The following is a 22,605-nucleotide window of genomic DNA, read 5'->3' as shown; positions in this document are numbered from 1 at the left end:
ATGCATGGGGTTACCGACTCTTACAGGTCATGTGAAATGTGGTAGCTGCATATGTTGTGATTACACTGTTGAAGGCAAAACCTTTGAGCACGGAGCAATCAAATATGAGAGAAAATATTTTTCTAACTGTAATTCAACAAATGTTGTGTATGCAATTTTCTGTCCCTGCAAAATGATCTACGTAGGCCAGACAAGCCAGAAAATCAAGCTTAGGATCGGACAGCATCGCAGTAGAATCCGGTGTAAAACGGCTAATGCACCCCTAGTGGAGCACTTTACGGACAATGGACATACGGAGAATGATCTCAAATGGACAATTATCACAGTGATCAAACCACCCCCAAGAGGGGCAGACATTTCTCAAATACTCAACAAGAAAGAGCTTCACTGGATTCTGAGAACCAATAGCATCCACAGTGGCCTCAATCGCCTTGAAGACTGGACCTCCCTTTTATAAAGATGTCCCAGTTTTTCTAAAAAGATGTCTCTTTCAACATGTATTCAAGTCACAAACACTGCCACTCTGTATGCACGTGCTCGTGTAACCACACTATGAATCACTTACTCTGCACCTTTCCTGGGCAACCCACACCACCTTAAATTGGCCGCCTCCTTTTCATCATTTTAGTCCTTCTTCACTTATTGCCGATTGTGTGCCTTAACCAGTGCTTCCCACACCACCTTAAAATGTCCGCCTCCTTTCCATCATTTTAGTCCTTCTTCGCTTTCGGCCGATACTGTGCTTTAACCAGTCCTTCCTCACTTTCTGCCGATAGTATGCCTTAACTAGCTCTGCCTCGGCAAACCGGCATTCTCCATTGAAACTCCGAAGCAGATGCGGTGATACTGCCCACGCTCACTGAAGTAAGTAGCACGGCTAGATCCCTTGGACACCACCTCTTTAACATGGCAGGTTCACGCCTAACCCATTCTTACCCCTCTCTGCTTCCAGGTAATGCGATCGTGCATTATCCAACAGCTGGCACACAGCACCCAACAGGACTTTCTGCAATAAAGCAAACAGAATTGGTAACTAAATTATTCTGTTTTACACTCAATTTCCGTGTCAACTCCACCCCTTCTTAAACTTAGACACCTTCACCTCTGCCTTTTGTTCATTCAGATCCCGCCGGTGTCAGCAACCCCCAAAGTCCAGATGTTGAGCGCTCCTGCGCCTATAATGAACAGTCGACTCTCTGCCACCTTAGGTAAAGTCCCCACTGCCTTCTGGGTTCACCCATAAAAATATTTCATTCACCATCGCACCGCGCCGTTTTTTGTTCTTCCTGAATCACTGGAAACACCTTGCTCATGATCAGGCACTGTGCCGGTTTGTCATCCTTTAATATGCAGACTGGTTTATATCATACTCACTTGTCTCTTCTCCGTTGAATCACTGCAATAATTCACCATTTCATGACGAAGCTGTACTAGGCACCATAAATCAGCATCAATTCAACCAACTCCTTTTTAACGTCGTCACTGCGACACGAATTTCAATCCTCACTCAGCATAAACTAGAGAAATGTCACCACCTCTGCATGAAATTCAATCCACATTGTTCACGCAACTCCAAGCACCTAAGTCACAAACGTTATGCTGAAAACATGCCTAGTATTGTGTCAAATGTGGTTAAAATTCTTCCTTTCCATTTTTAATTCCCCTTTTTCTCCCCTTGCTCCTTTTTTGTATGTAAAGAATTGTAAAAAAAAGGTGTGATATATTATCAAGACAGCAGTGCATTATTTGTTTGTCCTGAAGATGATGCCCTATACTCAATGTGGCATCGAAACGTCGTTGACACCCAAACATCCTATGCACTAGACTCAGCTATAACACATTGTGCAACGGTGTTAAATGATTAATTTGTGTCTGTCTATACTGAGAACAACTGTACAGACCCATTTTGGCTTGCCCTTTGGCCAATTCTGTGTTCATTGTTCTGTCTTGTGTTCTGTTGGTCACGGCTGTGCCCACTTGTCATTTGAATGTTTTATTTGATACTACTTTTGAAAAATACTATGAAAATAAATTCTTGTCCGGCTGGACAAAAGACATTCTATTCTAAGTGTATGGTTATCTATCACACTGTATTCCTCTTCATTTTTATATGGCACTTACTTCCTGGAAACTGACTATACTTAATCAAACACAGGTCTGGATGGTTGGGGGGCATGGTACAGAAAGGATACGGACTTCTTTGAGTGGTGGACCTTCAGAGCGGTGACCTCTGTATCTCAGTAAAGATGCATTTCCTTAGATTTATGTTTGGAGGCCGTCCATAACAGTAAGAAATAGTTCCCTCAGTCTAATACCAAGGGTTTTGTTTATCAAGGTGTTGCCCTAGCGGTTACTTTCTAAAGGAGCAAGATGTCCACCTCATTGGTATTTGGACAACTGGTTCATCAGAGGGCCCTCTTTGGACCACATGAGAATATTTGAATTGGTTTCCAAAATAGGATTCAGAGCAAATGCTCCCTCATCCTTCTAAAGACAATTCCTAAATATCTTGAGTTATTTAGCAGGCAAATTTAATGTGGTTTCAGACCCTCCAGTGAGGAGAGTGAACTTTTCCACTATGCTTTTTCCTGTGTTTTAAATATAGAATCTAACTCTTTACGTCACTTTGCATATTTTGCAGCTTTCCTTCCTGAGTTGTCAGTGTTATGTGGATCACGATAAGTTACCTTTATCCTAAACTGGTCAGACGGGATTTAGTCTGCCTTACTCCATTCGCCTACTGTTTAAGGTGAAGCACATGTTAAAGCTGAATCATATGTACATTCCCTTCTTGAAGTTCCCAGCATTTTATTACCAGTTCTTGGTCTCGGACCTCGTTCTCAATAAAATAATTTGTTTGTTCTGAATGTTCTTATTCCATCAAGAACAGAACCTTTGTCTCAGCATTGGAGACTGATTCTCTATCATTGCCTGTAATCTTGCTCTATCGGTGGTCTGAGTGACTGTAACTCTCAATTAGATTTGTAGCCAGAACTAAAGACACACTTTTTGACCCAAAGTCCTGCTCAAGCCTGGACTTGCTTTCTCAGAAAGCTTCTCTCTTGCTAGCTGTTACCTCTGTAGTAGAGTGAGCGAACTACAGTGTGTATGCTTTAAAGGCTTACACTGTTATGCAGTGTGAGAAACTGGTGCAGTAGACAAACCCTTCATTTTTTTTCCAAAGCTGCTCACTTCTGTCTGGATCAATTAGGAGAGTATTATAACCACGTTTAAAAAAATTTCATAATCTTCCTCCAGTCTGATGTGTGAACTACTGGCAGCAATCACTTGACTCGAGATGGTATGCACATCAGGCCATCTGTTTATCAGAGTGATCCTCACTCCATTTTATATATTGTTTTTGTTTAAATCTTTTTATTGGCATTTTTCTATTTCCATACAACATGAACAGTTTATTGGCACCATGTTTAGCAACATCAAAGTAATGCATTTCAAAATACAATCCATCTTAATAACAGGTTAGCTAGCGAGCAAATCACTGCTAATAGTCCCTGGAAAATTGTCATTACAATGACAATGGCAGAGTTAAATTAGGCATTGAGGTGTGTCACTTATTAGCCATATTGGACATGGTGCATTACTTAATCAAACTGTGGGCGAAGGGTATAACAAAATGAGGACAAAGGAGGGATAGGTTAGTCGCCAGAGACCAGTTGCCACATGCGCTTGAAAGGGACAGCACTGTTAGAGCCTAATGGTAACAGCTCCATAGTGTAGGATTGTGTGTTATGTGAGTGAGGACAGCTCGGTGTATGTGTACATCCAAGTGCTAAGCGCTGAGTTACTGGTCTGGTTCCCTTTCTTGGGGCTCCTCCGTGGCAGTGTCCATACTCTGCAAGCTCGATACCATAGCGTCCCAGTGATGCATCAGAGGAAACCTACGGATCCCAAGTAGGTCCTCCCGGCGTAGCGCCACCCATCCGCCCTAGCCCAGTTGAATAGGGAACGGCACCAGGCTATTGTGTGAGGTGCCGTCGGGGACTTCCACTTCTTGGTGATTAGGCATTTTGCCGCTATGAGCCCCAGGTCGAGGAATCGGGTGGTTGCTCTGTTTTTCTTATTCCTATTGAATAGATGCAGTATGTGTACCTCCCAGTGAAAAGCGATATCGCGAGTTGTACAGGTAGCCAGTGTAGACATCCCATTGGCCCAGTATTCGCTTAAGGCAGGGCAATGCCACAGCATGTCAAGTATGTCTACGTCTAATAGGCGGCACCTAGGGCAAGCTCACACCATTTTATATCATAATGAAGTGGTTGTCAGGACGCCCTCCGATTTACTTTCTGGTGCCCACTTCTTTTCTTAACAGATAAACCACAAGATTTTTTTTACATGTATGTGACATTTACATAGTTCAAGCCGGGTCGAATAAAGAATCCAGTTAGTCACCACTGTAATAACTGGTTAAGCAGATTCTAAAGATCTCTCCAGTGTGGCCCTGCAGTGTGATACTTTACTACTCTCATGTCTTACCTGTTATACAGCCAAGATTCCATAGGTAGTTACTACAAAAACTGTTCGCCAAGAAAAAATCCACATTATTTTCTAGGGTTTCAAAAAGACTGTTCAACCATTTTTTCCATCCTGTGTTTTTAGTTAGGTTGTCATTTCCACGTATGAGTAGTTACAAGGTGGCTCACCAACCTTTATCTGAACAAGAGTCACATTTTTGTGACCTTGTGCACTGAATTGTAAATAATGGGCATCAATCTTCAGTTAATTTGTTAGACAGTGTTTTCCTATGGATACCTGAGGAAATGGTTCAAAAATGGAAAGCACCCCAGTCTCTCCACCTCATACCTATGAATAATGCCGAGATTCTGAACAAAGGAAACACATTTTTTTGTCTTGCGGGTCAAGTGTCTCAAAAGCAGAAACACTCAGTGATCCATGAACTTTCAGGGGGATAAGTTGTCATCCTCTTCCCAACATATTTCAGAAATGCTGATAGTAAGTATTATTTTGTGATTGTCCAGGTGCAGAAACAATTCTATATTCTTGACATTTTATAACAATTAGTACTATTGTCTGACTACCAGTCCTCTCAAGGTGTAGCTATGTCATAGGCTTCTACACCTTCAGAGGTCCACACTCATAATATTTGACTGATGCTCCTTGGCAGAGGATTTATTATCTCCTGACGAGGATTTTCTTTCCACTAGACACTGGTGGGTATAACTTGAAGGGACCCTGTGTTGCCAAATCTAGGACTATATTTGGTCAAAACAGTAAGGCTGTGATTGTTCTTCCTGCTGCACTTTGTTTAGAACATTTATTAAAAAACAAGTTCAGTGGTCTCTAAACCAAATACAGCTCGTGAATCAGAGGGTCGATGCTTCTTCTCTTCTTTACATACATACCTCATCTCTGAGTATTATGGATTTTAAGTGGTTCTTTCTTAACCTAACCTTGCTTTATAGAGTATTAGCAGTGCTCTTTTACAGTGCTTGAAAAGTGTTGGCTGATGCTTGATCATCATCAACACTCTGGCCAACCCCAAAGGAAACCGATGACTTATAAAGCTGTCAGCACAGCATCTTAACATCTAATGGCTCATAAAACTACCTCTTGTTGTTTCCTTACACCACTAAAAGCTTAAAAGATCAATGAAGGAGACAACATCCTTTGAGATTTGCAAGTACAGAGAGCAATAGCCTCCATCCTTTGCCTTCAAACCAAGCTATCATTTATAGAAGGGCAGAGTTAGTCTCCAAGGCTAGCTTCTATGTAGCTCAGTAGTATCTTTGCAGATATGTTTGCTGTGTTCTCGTACTTCAGTTTCTTTCGGCTTTCCTACCTCCTTTGGATAGGATTGAGTTTGTTATTCTATTGTAATGTTTATAAATGTTAATGAAAATACCATGAGGGAGAAAAATTTGACTTACCTTTAATACTAGATTGTCATGGCTATCTTTATTAAACTGACAACTCTCCCAAAGCTTTGAGTACTCAAATTATGGCTAGTTGACATAAAACTCGAATACAGTAAATGCATGTAGACACAGGAGGGAAGGTGCCTTGGAAAAATACCTTTGAAAAGTGTTTTCACTTATCAAGATGCTGCTTTTTTGTGTGCATTTTTACTATGTTAGATACTTCTGTAAAGGTTATGACATAAGCAAGATGATGGGTTTTAGATATACATTTTCTGCTAAACGAATCTATTTTGTCTTTTGTGATTTGTTGCTCTATTTAAAAAGTATTACATTATTTGAATTTCTTATTTAATTGATTATAGGAGTACCAAGGATGCCTAAGGCTGGATGTATTGCTTTAATTTCCTTTAAACCAAAGTGCCTAATATTTTTAACTTTGCAAACATGAATGCACATTTTCAGTTGAAATCATTTGGACAATGTGAAATTACGCTTTTGTAATCTACTCTGTATTCTCTCTTTTTGTGCAGCATAACAAAAGTGCTACCTACTCTGTGGGAATGGAGAAAGCCTACTCCATGATTGGTTTGTCTATTCATGAAGATAAAATTGATACGACCAAGAAGATCACAAAAAAGCTGTCTTTTCTAAGTTGGGGAGTCAAAAATAGGCCGAAATCTGTAAGCACACTCTGTCTACCAGCTGCCGTCAAGGGACTGGACCAGAGAAAAGATCAGAGACTTGGGACCAGCTTTGCCGATCTGGACACTGAAAGTTCTTTGTACTAGAAAGTTATACGATTGTGAAAATGGACTTCTAAATTCATGAACCTATTTGTAAATATCCCTTACCATTATATTTACTGAATATATACATATTTTTGAAATCCTGTAATATATTCCAAGTGAAGGTTATATTGAACACCCTTTTGAATTACTCCTGTACAAAACATGTGTAAACCAATGTTGTAAATGTGAAGCTGCTTTTCATTGGTCATATACCTGTTTGTGTGTGTTAGCTATATTTTGTGGCACTCTAATTTTATTTTATTGTACACTCATTTCATGGGCTGAAGTTTTTGTTGTAATCTATCACCTCTGCATAGTCAGAGACAAGGAAAGAAACTGTGTAATATGACTTAGTTAAAAACATAACCTATTCGGTTTAGCAGAATTAATGTTCTTGTACATACTGTCAACATATTGACTTAGGATGTTCACAGACATAGAAGTTTTAGATTTGATTTGCAATTTGTAAAGCGCAACAATCACCCTAAGGCATCAAGGCGCTGAAGACCAGCCGTCCAGAAGAGGATTGAAAAAAAGATTACCGCAGATAGATGCTAGGCTGAGAAAAGCCAGGTCTTCAGAGCCTATCTGGATGGTAAACCGCAATTCTAACTCAACATTTTACAGGCTATATCTTGTGATCTTCTTTGTGTAAATGTTATCCATGTAGGATTTCACCATCTAATTTATCCACTCAGCGTCAGGCTTGATTTGACATTGGGGAAGATTTAGAAAATGCAGCTTAATATTCCGTATAAAAAGATTATTTTTAGGTACGTTGAAAATGAAGTAGTGTTAGGGTTAAATAATAGCCACTCTTGGAGAAGGATCAGGTCAGGCATGCAGCTTCCATTCCAATAAAAAATAGATATATATTGGATCTCAATATCAGAGTATTTAATAGAATCAGTGTTGGCCAGGCCACTTTCAAGTGTTTAGCTTGTAGCTGTAAACTACATTATGAATTTGTAAGTGAACTAGATAAATCACAAGAGAATTGTGAGTTGCATCTTATGATGTCCAGTTTTAGTTTGTCAGAAAAATTATCTGGAGAATCTGAGGAATAGCTGGCAAAGACAAGGTTTATACCAGTCATGATCATGTCTCCTTCTGCACATAATGGCAATCAAAGACATTTAAGAAATTACCACCAGGAGGTATGCAGTATTTATGCCACATCTGATAATTCATGGAATGGATTGTGATGCTGAAGAGTAGGACAAATGTTTGCTGACTCGGTTACCAGATATGTTTTCCTTTCTGCAACATCACTGCCAAGTTGTAAATAAAAGGCACGTACAAAACTTTCCCTGAATGTTAGACTAAGGGCCCGATTATCATGCAGTTTGGAAAGCTTCCCAACTGAATGGGTTTGGGAATTGTTTCCAACCGACCGAGTACGATGCATCTGGATGCTTCCAGATACGATTTGGTTGGACTCCCATTGACTTCAATGGGAGCCTTTATTCCGACCGAATACATAGGCTCCCATTGAAGAAAGGGGTGGCTGGGGAAAATCGGGCACCCCCTGGTGCCTGCCACACTGTGCATGGCTAATAAGGGAAGACCCATGGGTACCCCCACGGGCCCGATTGGGAAGCCTCCAGGTGCAGGAGGGCCCACTAAAAGCCCCCAAAGTCTAATTCCGACTGCCCATTCGAGTGGGATGGCACAATTCAGAAAGGCTGTGCAAATCCAGCATCGAACGCGGCACATAGAGAAGTACAATTCTGCTTCGTGCGGCTTTGTCGTTCCAAATGCCGTCGGGTTTGGATTGGGATATTCCGAACGCCTAACTCGCATCATACTCGGTTGGTTGGAAACCTTTCCTAGTCGGTTTGAAAGACACATTCCCGATCCGATTTGGACGGAGCAAATGCCGTTAGGAGGCCTTCCTAACCACATCAGACTAAGGCCCTTAGTTTGGTAATTGATCTGACCTGACCAGGGCAACACCAGCAGTTTTCATTTGGCATTCATCCATAATCCTGCCCCAAGAAGAATTAAAGACCCTTTTCTTCAAATACGGGGGTAAACGTATTTGTTTGTGAAAGGAGCCTTCAGTAAGAAAATCAAAATACAACAATCTTCTAAGTTTTCAATCCTTTGGGTGTAAATACCCCATTATCTCTGGAAAAATACACTTCATTCCAGATTCCATGATAGTACATGATTAGTTAAAATGATAATGGCCATAACTCCTGATGCCTTGTGTTACATCCACCTCTTTTAGGCACACAAATTTACATCCGAGATACCTGCAAGTTCCGGTTCTGCACAGTATGACTTCTAGTTATTTAAGCTAAGGTAATTAGAAGGAGAAGAAATATAATGTGCAAGCAAAAGGTAGCGATTATTTGCAGCTCATAAATTGAAACATAATTGAAGGGAACAAAGGATTGCAAGGCAGAAAAAAAATCAAGATGTGACAGAAGAAATTTAAGTTGTATAGCATAATTGGTTCAAGCTACGGAAAATGCGGTCCAAATATTTTGATGAGAACATCCATCACATTGCTCCTCCTCATGGTCTGTTGCGTGAACAGGGTCCATCTTTGCCATCTGACATTGACTCTGCATGTCACTTTACTCAAATTGACTGAGGTATTTTTTTTTCTTTTTATTCGAAAGGTTAACCAGATTAGAGCAGGGGGTTGTGAGGTAGGTTCATTAAGTAGAAGGCTGGAAAGCCACCGTCATTTTTCTGAATAAAATCAATCTCCATTAGCAAAATAGTTAGCATCCTGCAATTATTTGAAAAACAATTCGGTATTTGTACCCATTTAAAGGACCCCCCCTGCTTATCCACCTTCTGCTTGACAGCACATCTTTTTTAAAAAAAAAAATCAAATTTAATGTGCGCTTTCATCTAGGCAGGGGTGTGGAATTTACCAAAATATCTACTTGTCCATGGGACAGGTTGCTTCATAAATCTACTTGTCCTGTAACAAAATCCACTTGTCCCTTTGGTGCCATGCAATGCAGCGACGAATTCTGGCAGCAATCTCATTATATATAAGAGCTCTGAAATAACCTCTTATTATGCCAGAGCTCCTTTCATAGTAGGGTTTGAATACTAGTGATTCCCTTATGTTGCCACGTTTCTGCAGATCTACATACTGAGGCTGAAGCTAATGGTAGGCAACACTTCCAGGGTTGGAATGCCCATTTGAGTCTGTGCAAACCTACTAACTTGCATGTATTAAGGGTTTTCACCAACTCTTCTTTTCCCATACTGAGAAAGGTTGGAAATTTACTCCTGACAATGGCAGACATAAAACTTCTACCAGGGTTGGGAAAAAGTGGTTGGAGGGTAAGAGAACTTGCAAACACTCAGATTTTCGCATGAGCAAATCTACAGCTGGATATTTGCTCATGCTGAAATACAGTTCACAAATTTTTTCTAGGAGTACTATTTCTTGGCCTACTTCTGTAAAGTCTTGTGAATTCATAAAAGTCATATATCTGCACTTAATGCAAGGACATGAGTGCACTTTTGAAACTTTATTTAGTAATTGGGCCCCTAATTAGTTCTGGCGTTAACCATGACCTTTTGTGTTTATTAAAATTCTGTCTCTCTCTCTCTCTATCGGCTAGCTTCACTGTGAGTGACAGAATTCTGTTCTTTCACAAGGAGCATATCGACACCCAGTGTTTTGTTCAGTGCCAGGAACTACTGTGGCAAAGTGTACTTTTGAGACCAATTTCTTTTGCCAATATTTGTTATAATGGTGAGGGCCCACACCAAATAGATTTTACAAAAACCATGCCAAATCAAGTCACATATTGACAAAACCAAAAGGCTGACCAACAATTTCAGACCGACTGGCTTTACCAATGCTTGTTTAGGTTTCCCATATTATTATTAAAACTGGTTACACTGATTTTCCATTATAAATATTTTGGGGACTTACTAGCATACTTTAACACATTTTACTAAATGATGCTGCATAGAAATTGTACCTAAAATGTTTCTAGTAGTTTAGCGAAAGGTTTTTGCATTTTGTTTGTGAACATTTTATTTTGAAAGCAAAGAATCATCAATTTTGCATTCAAGCTTCTTCAAATATTTGCATCTAATCAGACAGCATTCTGGGAGCTGTATACATAGTCTGAGCTTACAACATTTACTTAGAGCGCTCACCCAAATAATAAAGGCTTTGCATTAATGAACCATCAATACAAGTTTGAACAGCATTAACACATGGACAAAAACATTACCTTAACTGCAGGCAATGCCTTTCCCTGATCTATAATGTGGTACTGTAAACTGGCAGCCAAAGGGTTTGTGCTGTAGGGGGTTGGGCCTACTTGTCCCAAGGACAAAATACACATGAAAACTTGTTGCCCTTGACCCCAAACAATATGTCCCGGAAGTCGGGCTATAGGAATTCTACTTCCCTGATCTAGGTATGAACATTACAACTTTTTATAGTGCTTCTAAGTCGCAAGAAAAGTCATTCACTTAAAGTGCACTTTGGTTTACGTTTACCGAAAACAAATATAACAACACATTTTTACAAGAGATGAGAGATAATTAAGAGTTGCTGCAAACTATTTAACTTTGAAAGAGTAATTTATTGTTGTGGAATAGACGGACATCTTGTGAGAGGTGCAAGGTAAATTATATTCAGTTTATTAGATTGTTTTAAGCCAATGCAGATGACTAAGGAAATTGAATTTTATCAGTTGACATACCTAGACATCTGTACTCTTTGTAAATACCCCCCTCTCTAGGCACATTAGAAAAATGTAGTGCTATTTAAATTCCTTGACAATAATCCACCAGTCTTAAAATTCTCTCTTGATTCCAAACCATGTCAGTCAGTTGCACCCCAGTGCTGTTTTCAATGCAGGGGTTAGAAAATTCAGTGGTCGATTTAATTATAAAGCAAAATGTAATGGTGCAACGTCCTTTTGGAGTATACTCTTATGTTGAAATAGGTAGTATAGGAAATCAAGTTGAATATTTCTTTTACAAGTCTCTGGAGAGGGGCAGACAAAATATTAAATATTTATTTTATACTTAAAAACAATTTAACATCCTGTGTTCTAGCTCATTTTATGCATATTTGAAATCTTTCTTATGCTTCATTCCACTTCTTAGCCTTTCACTCTTTCTGTCATTTTTGTGCTATTGGCAAGTTTGCAGGGACAAAATACATGACATTTGAATGTTAGACAATTCTAAAATTTGAAGCATCATCCAAGCCTTACTGGCTTCTGATCATGTAGCATTTCTTAATTTTCGTTCAGCGCAGCTGATGTTTAACATGTTATTCAAGTCATAGTTACAAGCCAATGAGAGTGCTGCTTCACATATGTACCTCCATCTTGTTAGCCAGGCCTTCAGTTTTTCACAGCATGCGGTATCTGACCAATGGTGCCGTCCCTTTGTGTAAAGACTAGAAAATGGAATTGTATAAAGTAGTTTTAACTTCTGAATGACTAAAACGAGGCCTTACAAATGTAGGAAAGTTGTCGGCTACATTATTTTGACCTGTGATTACTTGTTATAGGACAGCAAATTACTCTTGGATTAAGTGGAGCCTTTTAAAGTCGTTAGATCACCATTCTCTTGTATAGGCTCTTCAACGTGGATTGCCATTGTGTGAATCAGACCCCACTGTTAACATTGTGATAATGCTGGAAATAATCACACACAATTGTTTCATATTTGCTTAACGTCAGATGGAAAAATGTAAATATATATATTTATTAATGGAGTAGGGCAATCACTTACTCCTCAGTGTCTTACATAGTTACTTTTTGTGACCGATTGAATGTAAATAACTCAAGATTTATGTTAGGGTGAAACTTTCTACCCTAGAAGGATGATGCAGTCTTTTCTACAAGGCTGCTGACTTTGTATTGACATGGACTGCACAACGTTTATGTACACAGTGCTGCTCTAAAATCAGTCCCAAGGAAAACAAACGTGAACATGTTTATTGTGCAATATTTAGTTTAACATATTTAGAAGATAAAGTATTGTATCCGGATATGTCAACACCATTTATAGCTACTTTATATTCTTTTATGTTGTCATGACTGAAATAAAATTTAAAAATGAGTTCTGAAAAACATGTGCTCAACGGTTTTTGTTGTGTATTGATCTTAGTTTAACGTGCGCAACTTGTACCATAAACAATTAATGTATGCAAAACTCTGATCATCCTATACAGTAATGAAACTGCACTCTAAAAGTGATTTCTTTCTCCGATGATGATGGCTTTCTAAACTTTTCTCTCAGTCAGTGAAGATCTTATTGTCTATTACCTGATGCTGCCAACAAGGTTACTATTTGTATTGCCGTTTTAAGTATCAATGCCACATATCCATTGGGACAGTGGCATAACGAAACTTGAGGGGGTCCCCCCTGCAATGTACAGGGTGGTGCCCCCTCCAGACTCAATCAGGAATTCCCCAAAGTTCTGTGCTAAGGGGGCTCCCTGGAACTTGGCGGGGCCCGCTGGAGCTTTGGGCCTCTCCACATTGCGAGGGCTGCGGGGACCTGTGTTACGCCACTGCATTGGGAAACGTTTGGTATCTCTCAGCTAATGCCCTAAAGTTCACTAATTGGTCCAATAAAGGAGTATTTTTTTATTCATTTTTTACTTCGGAGACCAGCTAAAGGTTTAACAAACTACTGTCAAAAAAAGGCCATGCTCTAATAGGAAGTTTTTGTTGTACGATATTAAGTATCTTAAATGAATGCCAATGAAGAGAAACGTATAAACAGGCCCCCATCATTGTGCATCATTTCTTGCTAGAAGAATAATCCAGTTCTGATTGATATTTCTATCTACAGGTTCCTCACTTTAGAATGAGTTCAAGGTCCCAGACTGGATCCGTAAAGCTTTTTCATTGCATTGTATTGTATTGCGGTGCCCCTAGCTGGCGTCATGCGGCTCTGCGCAAATGCGACACAGAAGAGACACATATAAGCACCACCCCTGTGTTCTAACGTCAGTTCCTTTCTTTTTGCACCTTCTGATGGGGATGCAGAGCTCAACTTTGTTGGTTTTCTGCCGACTTTGAATGTTTTTACCACTTTCCTAAGGAACAATGCCCTCACCTAAAACAACAGGTTTCAAGAGATGCTGCGACTGCAGGAAGCAGATGTTGGTCACGGACCAGCACAAGGTGTGTCTTTGGTGTCTAGACTGAGGACATTACTCTTAAGTTGTGTAAAAAGTGCACCCTCATGCCCCGGAAGGAGACCTGAGAGCAGATTCAAAGCTATAAGTCGCCGAAAATAAGATGCCATTGTGGCCTTCATACGTAGCTCCCCTATCATGTTCCAAGTCACAGGCACAGACTCAGTCCTGGTCCTGAGGTTGTTACTATGACAGTTCATCTTTGCACTGATGTCCTCCAGTACTTAAAAGTCCTCTGATAAATCGAAGACCAAGCGCAAGCATAAGAAAGTGGAACTTGACCTCGTCCCTCCGCTAGGGCATCATGATCTCAATTGCACTGCTTGAAAGCCTCAGCCCACGAAGCAAATTCCTCAGTTGGTTCCAACACTCCCTAAATGTCCCTGCACAGCAGATGGAGGCCTTCAAGGTGGCCATGCTGCAAATTTTTGGAGCACTTGCAGCTCCCTCTGGTGCGCCTACATGCCCCTTAGAACCGCAGAGGCCTCCAGTCAGGGTACCGCGTGGGTCCATCCCTGCCGCAGTCTGCCCTCTTGGAACCCACTACCAGGCCCATACTGATGTCAGCACAGACTTCTCCACCCCCCAAATCCACGCTGCTCCCGGCTACCCCAGCGCAGGTAGTGCTGGAGGATCTAGTACTGATGCCATTGTTGGATATCACACAGAGTTTGGCTCTAGCTTAAACAATGTACTATGAAATAACAAAAGTACAGCTGATCATCATGCATCCTGATTCCAATCCAGTGCCTCTGCCATGTGACACCTTCTAGCAGAGGCTCCACTGTATTTTCGGTTCTGACTCTGATCCTACACTAGAGTAGGAGGCACCCCAAGATGTTACTTTATTTTAACAATGCCTTCACTGACAGTTTGATGCCCACTTGGTCGAAGCGTTGTTCTTGCACACCTGTGTATAGGCAGGTGGCCAGAAGTCAGAGACCTGTGCCTGTTGACCCGGATTTTCTCACAGAGGACACTACTCCAGGTGTCATTGTAGAGGCTTTGACCAGTAAAATGAACACCAATTCCTTTCCAGCCACTCCCCTGGACAGGGAATCCAAGAGGATTGATGCTTTTGGCAAGAGCATGTTTTCTTTGGCCAGCCTAGTGCTGCACTCTGTGAATGCTGTTTGTCTGCTTGGCTGTTCTAAACATGACCCATGGAACATGGCCAGTGTTTGTTCAAATGTATGCTGAAAAATCTAGGTTCGATTAAACACATGAATAAGAGCATTATCCCACCTGTTAGACATTTACACATAATCCTGAAAGTATAACATGTAGTTGGTTAGTAAGTGGGCAAAATATATTTTCAAGAAATGTTGCATGGCGCTGTTTTTGCATATTACTTTTTTAATTGAACCATGTTGTTTGGTGTTCTTGCGTTGGATAATATCGGTTTTGTTTCAGAGACACAATGTTTCATCTTAGGAGGTGGAAAGAAGATTTGCTTGGGGGGAAAACCTAGCAGTATATTGTTTTCTAAAAAATTGTTTGGAAATTAATCAAGAGAGTATCTCCAGGTAGTTTAAGACGAAGATTCTAGTATTTGTGTTATGAATATACAATTGAGGACAATCTTTATTATGTGATCTCTATGGTGTTTTAGAGGTTGCTGCTCTAAAATGTCATTAAAAAAAAGGAACACATAATGAAAGCCTCAAATCGCAACATAAAATTAAAGTTTCTAGAGTGCCCGCAAATCATGATGGGGAAAAAAAGAACTGAAAAGGTGACAATTAAATTATTCTCCCACAAAGCATGCAAAATAGCGCAGTTAACAAAAGAGGAACAGCATTTAGACTCCCAAAAATTTGAGTCAAGGGATTTCAATGCAAACTGAAGGTCACGCCACATAAGGCATGAGCTGGAAAAGGAAGCGACAGTTTGTCGAAACGAGACCAGGAAAGAAAGGATGGTGAAGGGGGCTCCAAGCATGTGGACGATAATGAACACCTTTCCATGACAGCGAAGCCAGAGACAATGTTGAACAATGGGGATGACCAGGGTTATAAAAGATGGGCTCCTCTGCTCCATGTGGAGTAGAGACCACATGACAATAAGGGACAGAACAAGTATTGACAGAGTGTACAAGAAATGCAGATCATGTTAAGCATGCAGGATAGTTCTACCCTACTGTTCAAAGGCTGCAGAGTCCTTTAATCAGGATTATCAAGTGCTGGTAGTAATGAATAGCAATAACTCTCATCAAGCGGTGAATAGACATTTGAATTTTTGCTTCTTTAAATCCAAAAGAGACTGAATCGATCAGGAAGAGAGTTCCGGAGAATGGCTCTAACGGAGGAAAACTTGCTGATTACTTATCTTCGATATAATGATACCTAGTCTCCTGCATTACAGTCCAACCATTGAACAGTTTTGTCTGGAAAACCAGCAACGGTGCTAGTCCTTTAAATGTAAACTTTTTCAGTTTCTCTCTTCAGATGATAATTCACCTTTTACCTGGAGTCCATGCTTGTTCTATCAACAGCTTGATGGCGAGTTTGGATATAGCTCAAGATTGTCTTCGGGGCATTAAAGATTAAAATTCTAGAATGAGTCAGTTAGATATTGTGTTGTAAACATTATCTGTGGGATCCCGTTCTTTGTTCTGAGAAGTCCAAGACAATCCACAAGGATATATTCACAAATCGTTATTTAACACAGACCTAGACAATATGAGATGAGATACAGGGATAATATAGTAAAAATTAGCAAAACAATCACAGGCATGTATTATAAATTAAACAGATATTTACCGTTCCTAACATATTAGTACAAGCATTGGCAAAGCCAAAAGGTCTCTGCATGGCTAAAAGACATTCACATTGACAAGGCAAATAGCCTGGGCATTGCAGAAATCTATTGGCTTTGCCAGTGCTTGTTTGGTGTTGACGGGGTCTTGCTAAACAAATGTGGAAGTGATAGTGAGAAACAGTTGAGGAGCTTAGAAGTGAGGAGAGGATGTGCCTTAGCTGCCAACTGGGGAACCAGGTTCGATTCTGGGGAAGGCTGAACAATTTGTGATTCTGGGCTTATGCTTCCCCCACCTACGACAATGAATGCATCATTGTGCAATGTAACTGGTGAGCACTAAAAGCGCATGTAATAAAAGAGGTGCTCTTGTGATTTGGCACCCTATGAGGACCCCTGACTACCATCATTTTAACTGACTTTAGTGTGTTATTTTACCCTAGCCTTAATGTAGGACGGTCCAGCATATGCCTGCTTCTCTTCTGTCTCATAATCTTGCTTTCTTTTAGTGGGAGCTGTCACGGAGTAGAACAGTACATTTATATTATAAGTGCTTACTATTGGCTTTGACATGGTTTCATGTCATGTTTTCCCCTTGGCTTTGCCTTGCTGCAGTTTCCTGTGTGCACAGCAGTGCTTGCAAGTTGTTTGGGTTAATTATGAATTCTTACTATTGGCTTTGACATGGCTTCATGTCATCTTGTTTCCTGACTTTGGCTTTGACATGGTCTCATGTCACCTTGCTATCTGACTTTGCCTTGCTTCTGCGTGCACAAAATTATGAGTTCCTACTATTGGCTTTGACATGGCCTCATGTCTGACTTTGCCTTGCTCCTGCCTACATAGCAGTGCTTGTGATTCATATTCAAGGTCTTACTGCTCCTCACTTGTTTTTCGCACCTCACTGACCAGAGTGAAATGGATATTACCTGTAGAATGTACAACTCTGTCTCGGAGTCAAAATACAGGGGATTGGCCAGCCACTGTCTTGGCCTTGACGCAGACTGGTACCAGCCAACTCAGGATTTTTCCAATGAGAAAGGGGCAGGGTTTTCTAGAAGCTTCGCCTCACGTTGAATAATGATATTTAAGCTGGAAGCTTTCATAGGTCAGGTGGAAGTTCACCACAGAATAGACGTATTGCTGTGGATTGGTGCTGGAACTTGGGTCCCGACCGAACTCCTTCCTGGGCTGTTGAAAAGGACTTCCCACAGCTAGAGCTGGCAAGGATGTTGCAGAATCAGTCGGTGAGGTGTACCTAACCACTCTCTCTCTCTCTTGCATATATGTTCTGTTCTTTGCTCTGTATATATTGCATTCTATTTCAATTGTTCATTTAATCATACATTTGAGAATCTGCATTTACCAATCTATTTAGTTTACCTTTTTGAACATTGCATTAATCAAAATCAACAGTTTTCTTTGAGTCTGCCATGATTGATATATTCGGCCTGTCTTGTTAAAATGTTGCATTAATAAACTTGTGCGTGTGTTACTTTACCTACATTTGGGTTCGTTTTCTCACCTCGCCTTAAGGAAGTGCTGGGTCTTGTCTTGCCTTTTGAGAGTGTTGGAGTTTGGATAGGTCATTTTTGTGAAAAGCAGATTACACAGCGCACCAATACCATCGGCTGTTGTTAGCACTAAGGCAAAATGGAGGACAGATTAAGCGCTCCAACAAAATCGGAACGCGCAACAACAAAAAAGCAGCAGCAAGGAAGGTAGTGGGGGGAATGGTCAAGCACGGAAGCAGGAGGGGATGGGGAGATGCGCAAGCAAAGTCGGGGAGGGGGGACTTAATTGAAGCAGGATCAGCAACAAATAAATGTGTCTGTGTAAGCTAACTGGTGAGCACTGGAAGCGCTCCAATACCATAGCCTCATTTATTTACACATGCATGCATTTTACTGGTATGTGTGTATGTGCACAAGGGAGAGTACTCCTATAGAGTGCTTGAAACCAAAGAAAAAAATTGTTCTGCAAACCGGGAGCAGTGTATGGAAACTTGGTTCAAGCGCTATAAGAGGGCCAATCACAAAAAGAGGGCATGACGTCTGCATGCCATGACAAATGGCATCAAAGAAAATAAGAGTGATGCAGAAGTTTGCTGATGGTAGGCAGACTTAAGGGCTATATCTAAAGCGTGCTTTAAAGGTGCTGTGCCTTAAAATTCAATCTTAGCGCGGGGACACTTTGGTTGAAGTAACCAAGCGATCTATAAATAGTTTTATTTTTATGAGCGACCTGTAAGCCCACAGATGGAACACAACACGTCTATTTGAGACAGCGCATGCGCTATCTAGCAGAGACCTAAACAGTGAACCAGAGCATGCATTGATATTTCTGCAGATTTGCTAGAAAGGTTAACCTTCTAATCCCCCCAATATCTCTTCTTAGGTATGCAATGATGAGAGCACCATTTGTAGAGTTAGTGTTCAGGGCTCCTGAGCAGATTGGCATAGCATCCTGTGGAATTCAAAACATTCTCTCAGAGAAACTATAATATTGTTTCACGCACCAGCCATCAAGCCAGAGCAAAGGAAGTCACTTGCATAAGGTAATGCACAGGTTATTGACAAGACAATATTGCTGAGCATGTGCAATGCTTAACGCTAATAATATTAACTTATATGTATGCATTGTGATGGAAAGCAAATCAAAATCATATTGACTCAGAAAAGTTTAATAGTATGAAGTCATTAGTAAAGAACCATTTCTCGTAACCTGGTGATATTCACGAGAGAAGGGTTACAAAATAATTGCAAGTAACTAAAGTACCCCAAAGATCAAACTAACAAATGTAGGAAACTAAAGACAGTAATCGTCCAACCTCCAGGAGTGGTGATGTCAAAAACTTTGCCTGACGACCAAGTAGAGAGGGTCACCAACTAAAGGCACACCCAATTACATCTCACAAGAGCCAGTTGTCCATCCACCATCACGTGTACTACTTCGGGTGAAATAGAGTGGAAGTAAAAGATGATCACAGGAAATTTAAATAAAAATATAAAAAAAAGATACACAGCATAGTGAAAAATACTACAAAAGTATTTCCAAAACAGGGGTAAGTCGCCACGACCACACTACAACCAGCCTGAGCAAAGCTGATCAGAGGGAATTGGTGAGATTCAAAGAATACCTTGTTCATGGTATGCTGCATGAAATGGCAAGTTCCATGTACCAGGTACATGAACAGTAAATAGATTAGCATAGCTGAATGAAGCAGATAAGATAGATTTAAGCACCGAGAACAAAAAACACAACAGATCAGGTTAAAAATGGTTACCTCGGCTTTACCACACTGAAGAGAAATAAAACAAATCCTAATTAGCGCAAATCCGGTCTGGGGTTGCTTGGTTTCCTTCCGGAGGTGATCTGGCATGGATGGTTGTTTGTGCTGGACTGCTCCTAGAGGAGGAGACCCGATAGATAGACATGACTGTACTCTGTCTGGCATGGGAGAGTGGGCAAAAAACGAAGTGGAATTTGGCCGCTAGCGATCACCGATAGCTGAGATTATTTCACGCATTCAACCCATCACTTTGTTGTGAGAATAAGAAGTCATCACTCACCATTGACTTCAAAAGTAGTACTGGAGTCCAACAAGATGGATTAGACAGACAGACAGACAAACGATTCCCTTTGGCACGTCAAATTAAAACTTCATCATCTGCCATTTATCGTACTTAAGACCAAAAACCATACTTGTACTTTCAAGGAGAATTTGAAAAACAATTTTGAGAGCAAGCAGTAGCTTCTCCCTGATGGAAATTGTGTCTTCATTAGCACTTCTAACTATGCGTTAGACGTGAATTGTGCACAGCGCTTTCATTTCTCCATGCCCTCGTCGGGCACAATTACCCGTGCTTTGCCACTGTCAATTCATGAATAGCAGCCTTGTGTCCGCCCCATTCCTTATCTGCAGCGAAGCAAGACAATATACAACTATTTAAAGGAACACACCACAAGCGACCTGGGAAATATAAAAGGGATTACCATAGTCGGAAAACAACCTAGGTACTCTTCCATTTTCATAGATGACTTCTCAATGAAAGTTCCCTGAATTACTTTTTTTTTTACTGTCTAAGAAAACATACCTGATACAATAATCGTTCAGTTAGTTATTGTATTAATTTTAATATCTTCCAATACGTAAAATAGCAATTTTAACATGATGACAGAACTTCGAGCTGAGGAGGGTGTGCACTGAGCCACGATACCTGGCACATAGTGCATACTGGTGCACTGCAATTATGCCTCAATATTTGCACTGCTTAACAAGTGCAACAAGCATTTGCAATGCAATAGGTCTCGCATTAGGAAAGTGTGAGCAGTTGGCATTGCTATCAATAATGCAACACTAGCTATTGTCATTGTAAATGATAATGGCATGACTTTGTGTTTGTTTTATAAAATAGATTAAAAAGGCATTGTCATGAACAATGGCAATAGCTTAAAATATTGCCATGACCTAGAAGAACTTTAAAATGTAATAACTGCCCTTTCAGAGTCTGTGGCTTTTTGACGCATTTTATTTAAGATGGGCAGAATATTATGCCCCAACCTATTCAAGAACCAGCTGGTGAGCGAATTTTTCTGACCATAAGTACATTTGGAGTGCGCTGTAATATGATAATGTAAAGGTTTGTGGGATATTTTCAAGTTGCGCATTCAAACTGGCATTTGGTATGGGACATCCGAGGGTGAGTGCAACTTCGAAGCCTAGTATATGATGGTGGCTTGAGGTCACAACCCCCTGCCTTGCCATGGCAGCCAACAGCTAGCAGGGCTATAAACTATATACAACTCCTCTGGTGCAGCCTGATTGCTATGATGAGCTGGGCTGCGCTGGAGCAGTATGGACAGCTGTAAGGGGGAGGCAAATGTGAGAGAATGTCTGAAAGATTTATTGTGTGTGAGAATGTATGTGGTCGCCAGCCTAATTGCATTACAGCTGGTGCCAGACCCTTGGGGGCAAAGGGTATTTCACTCTTTCCCACTGACACACAACAGACCTCTTCTCTGCCAGTGAAACTACTGCAGCATCTCAAGACCCGGTTCCAAAAGTCAGGGACGGTCTTGGTTTCATAGAAAAAATATTCATGTTTATTAACGAATACAGATTTTTTCTAAAGAAAAGTTTGTACCTCAAACAGTACCGTCGAGCCTATAAACAGATCTGCTACTTTAATTAAATATGCTAAGTAAGTTTGCTCACGAAACCGGGCTTCAAACGACAATAATATTTGCAGTGCTTTAAAAAGGGGATTTGGAGAGAACATTTATTGGTGTAAACCAAATACAGAGCTTACTCCTCAGAGAAGGGACCCCGACGGGTGGTCTCCGGTTTTAAATGCGGCTTCGCCTGTGGCTCGTACCGCCGGGGATTCTCAAGGTTAATAGGAATATTAGACAGAAATGCAGTTCCGCAGCAGAGCCAGGAAAGCTTTTTTTTTTTTTAAACCTTTATTTTCAAAAGTCAGGACACAGCTATTCAGCCGACAACCCGGAGGTTCGGCAGCATCGATATATAGAAACAGAGATACGTCCCCAGTACCATGAAAGGAGAAGTGCAAAGGTTCAATTTTAATTAAACACAAAAACGCACAACAAACCCCAGCACAGGAAAGCTTTCTTGAATATCAGGTTTGTTTATAAGGTCTGGAAGTTTTTCAGGAGTTCAGAACTCTGAGGGAATCTCAGCTCGGTGTATACGTCTTATCTCGGGTCCACGATGCTTTAAGTAGGCAAATTCAGGGAACTATACAGTTTGTGAAGAAGTACTGTGACCATCTGGGGTCAGGGACCCTGAGAAATAGGCAGGAAGCATGACTGGACATGACTGGACATGACAAGCATTGGCTGTGAAATTAACACCCCGCGGCCATGAAAGAGAAAGTGAGCCACATGGGGTAACATGGAAGGGGGGGGGGGGGGGGTGGCGAGTGCTAAAGCAACACAGGGAAGGGTGACGGGGTGGATGTGAGAAGCAACATGCAGGCTG

General features: G+C 40.8%; 1 protein-coding gene across 1 annotated transcript in view; it reads left to right on the top strand.

The window, feature by feature from the left end:
* Window positions 1–12,768, top strand: part of RHPN2 (rhophilin Rho GTPase binding protein 2) — a 211,584-nt gene extending 198,816 nt beyond the window's left edge. Inside the window, exon 15 of the mRNA XM_085639656.1 lies at window positions 6,428–12,768. Coding sequence (XP_085495782.1) covers window positions 6,428–6,685 — 258 coding nt within the window. The 3' untranslated portion in view covers window positions 6,686–12,768. The remainder of the gene's footprint in view (window positions 1–6,427) is intronic.
* Window positions 12,769–22,605: the final 9,837 nt, after the last annotated feature.

Source organism: Triturus cristatus, chromosome 12, assembly GCF_964204655.1.
Source record: "Triturus cristatus chromosome 12, aTriCri1.1, whole genome shotgun sequence".
Lineage (NCBI taxonomy): Eukaryota > Metazoa > Chordata > Amphibia > Caudata > Salamandridae > Triturus > Triturus cristatus.
The sequence above is the reverse complement of the archived record's forward strand: the minus strand, read 5'-3'. Positions and strand labels throughout refer to the sequence as shown.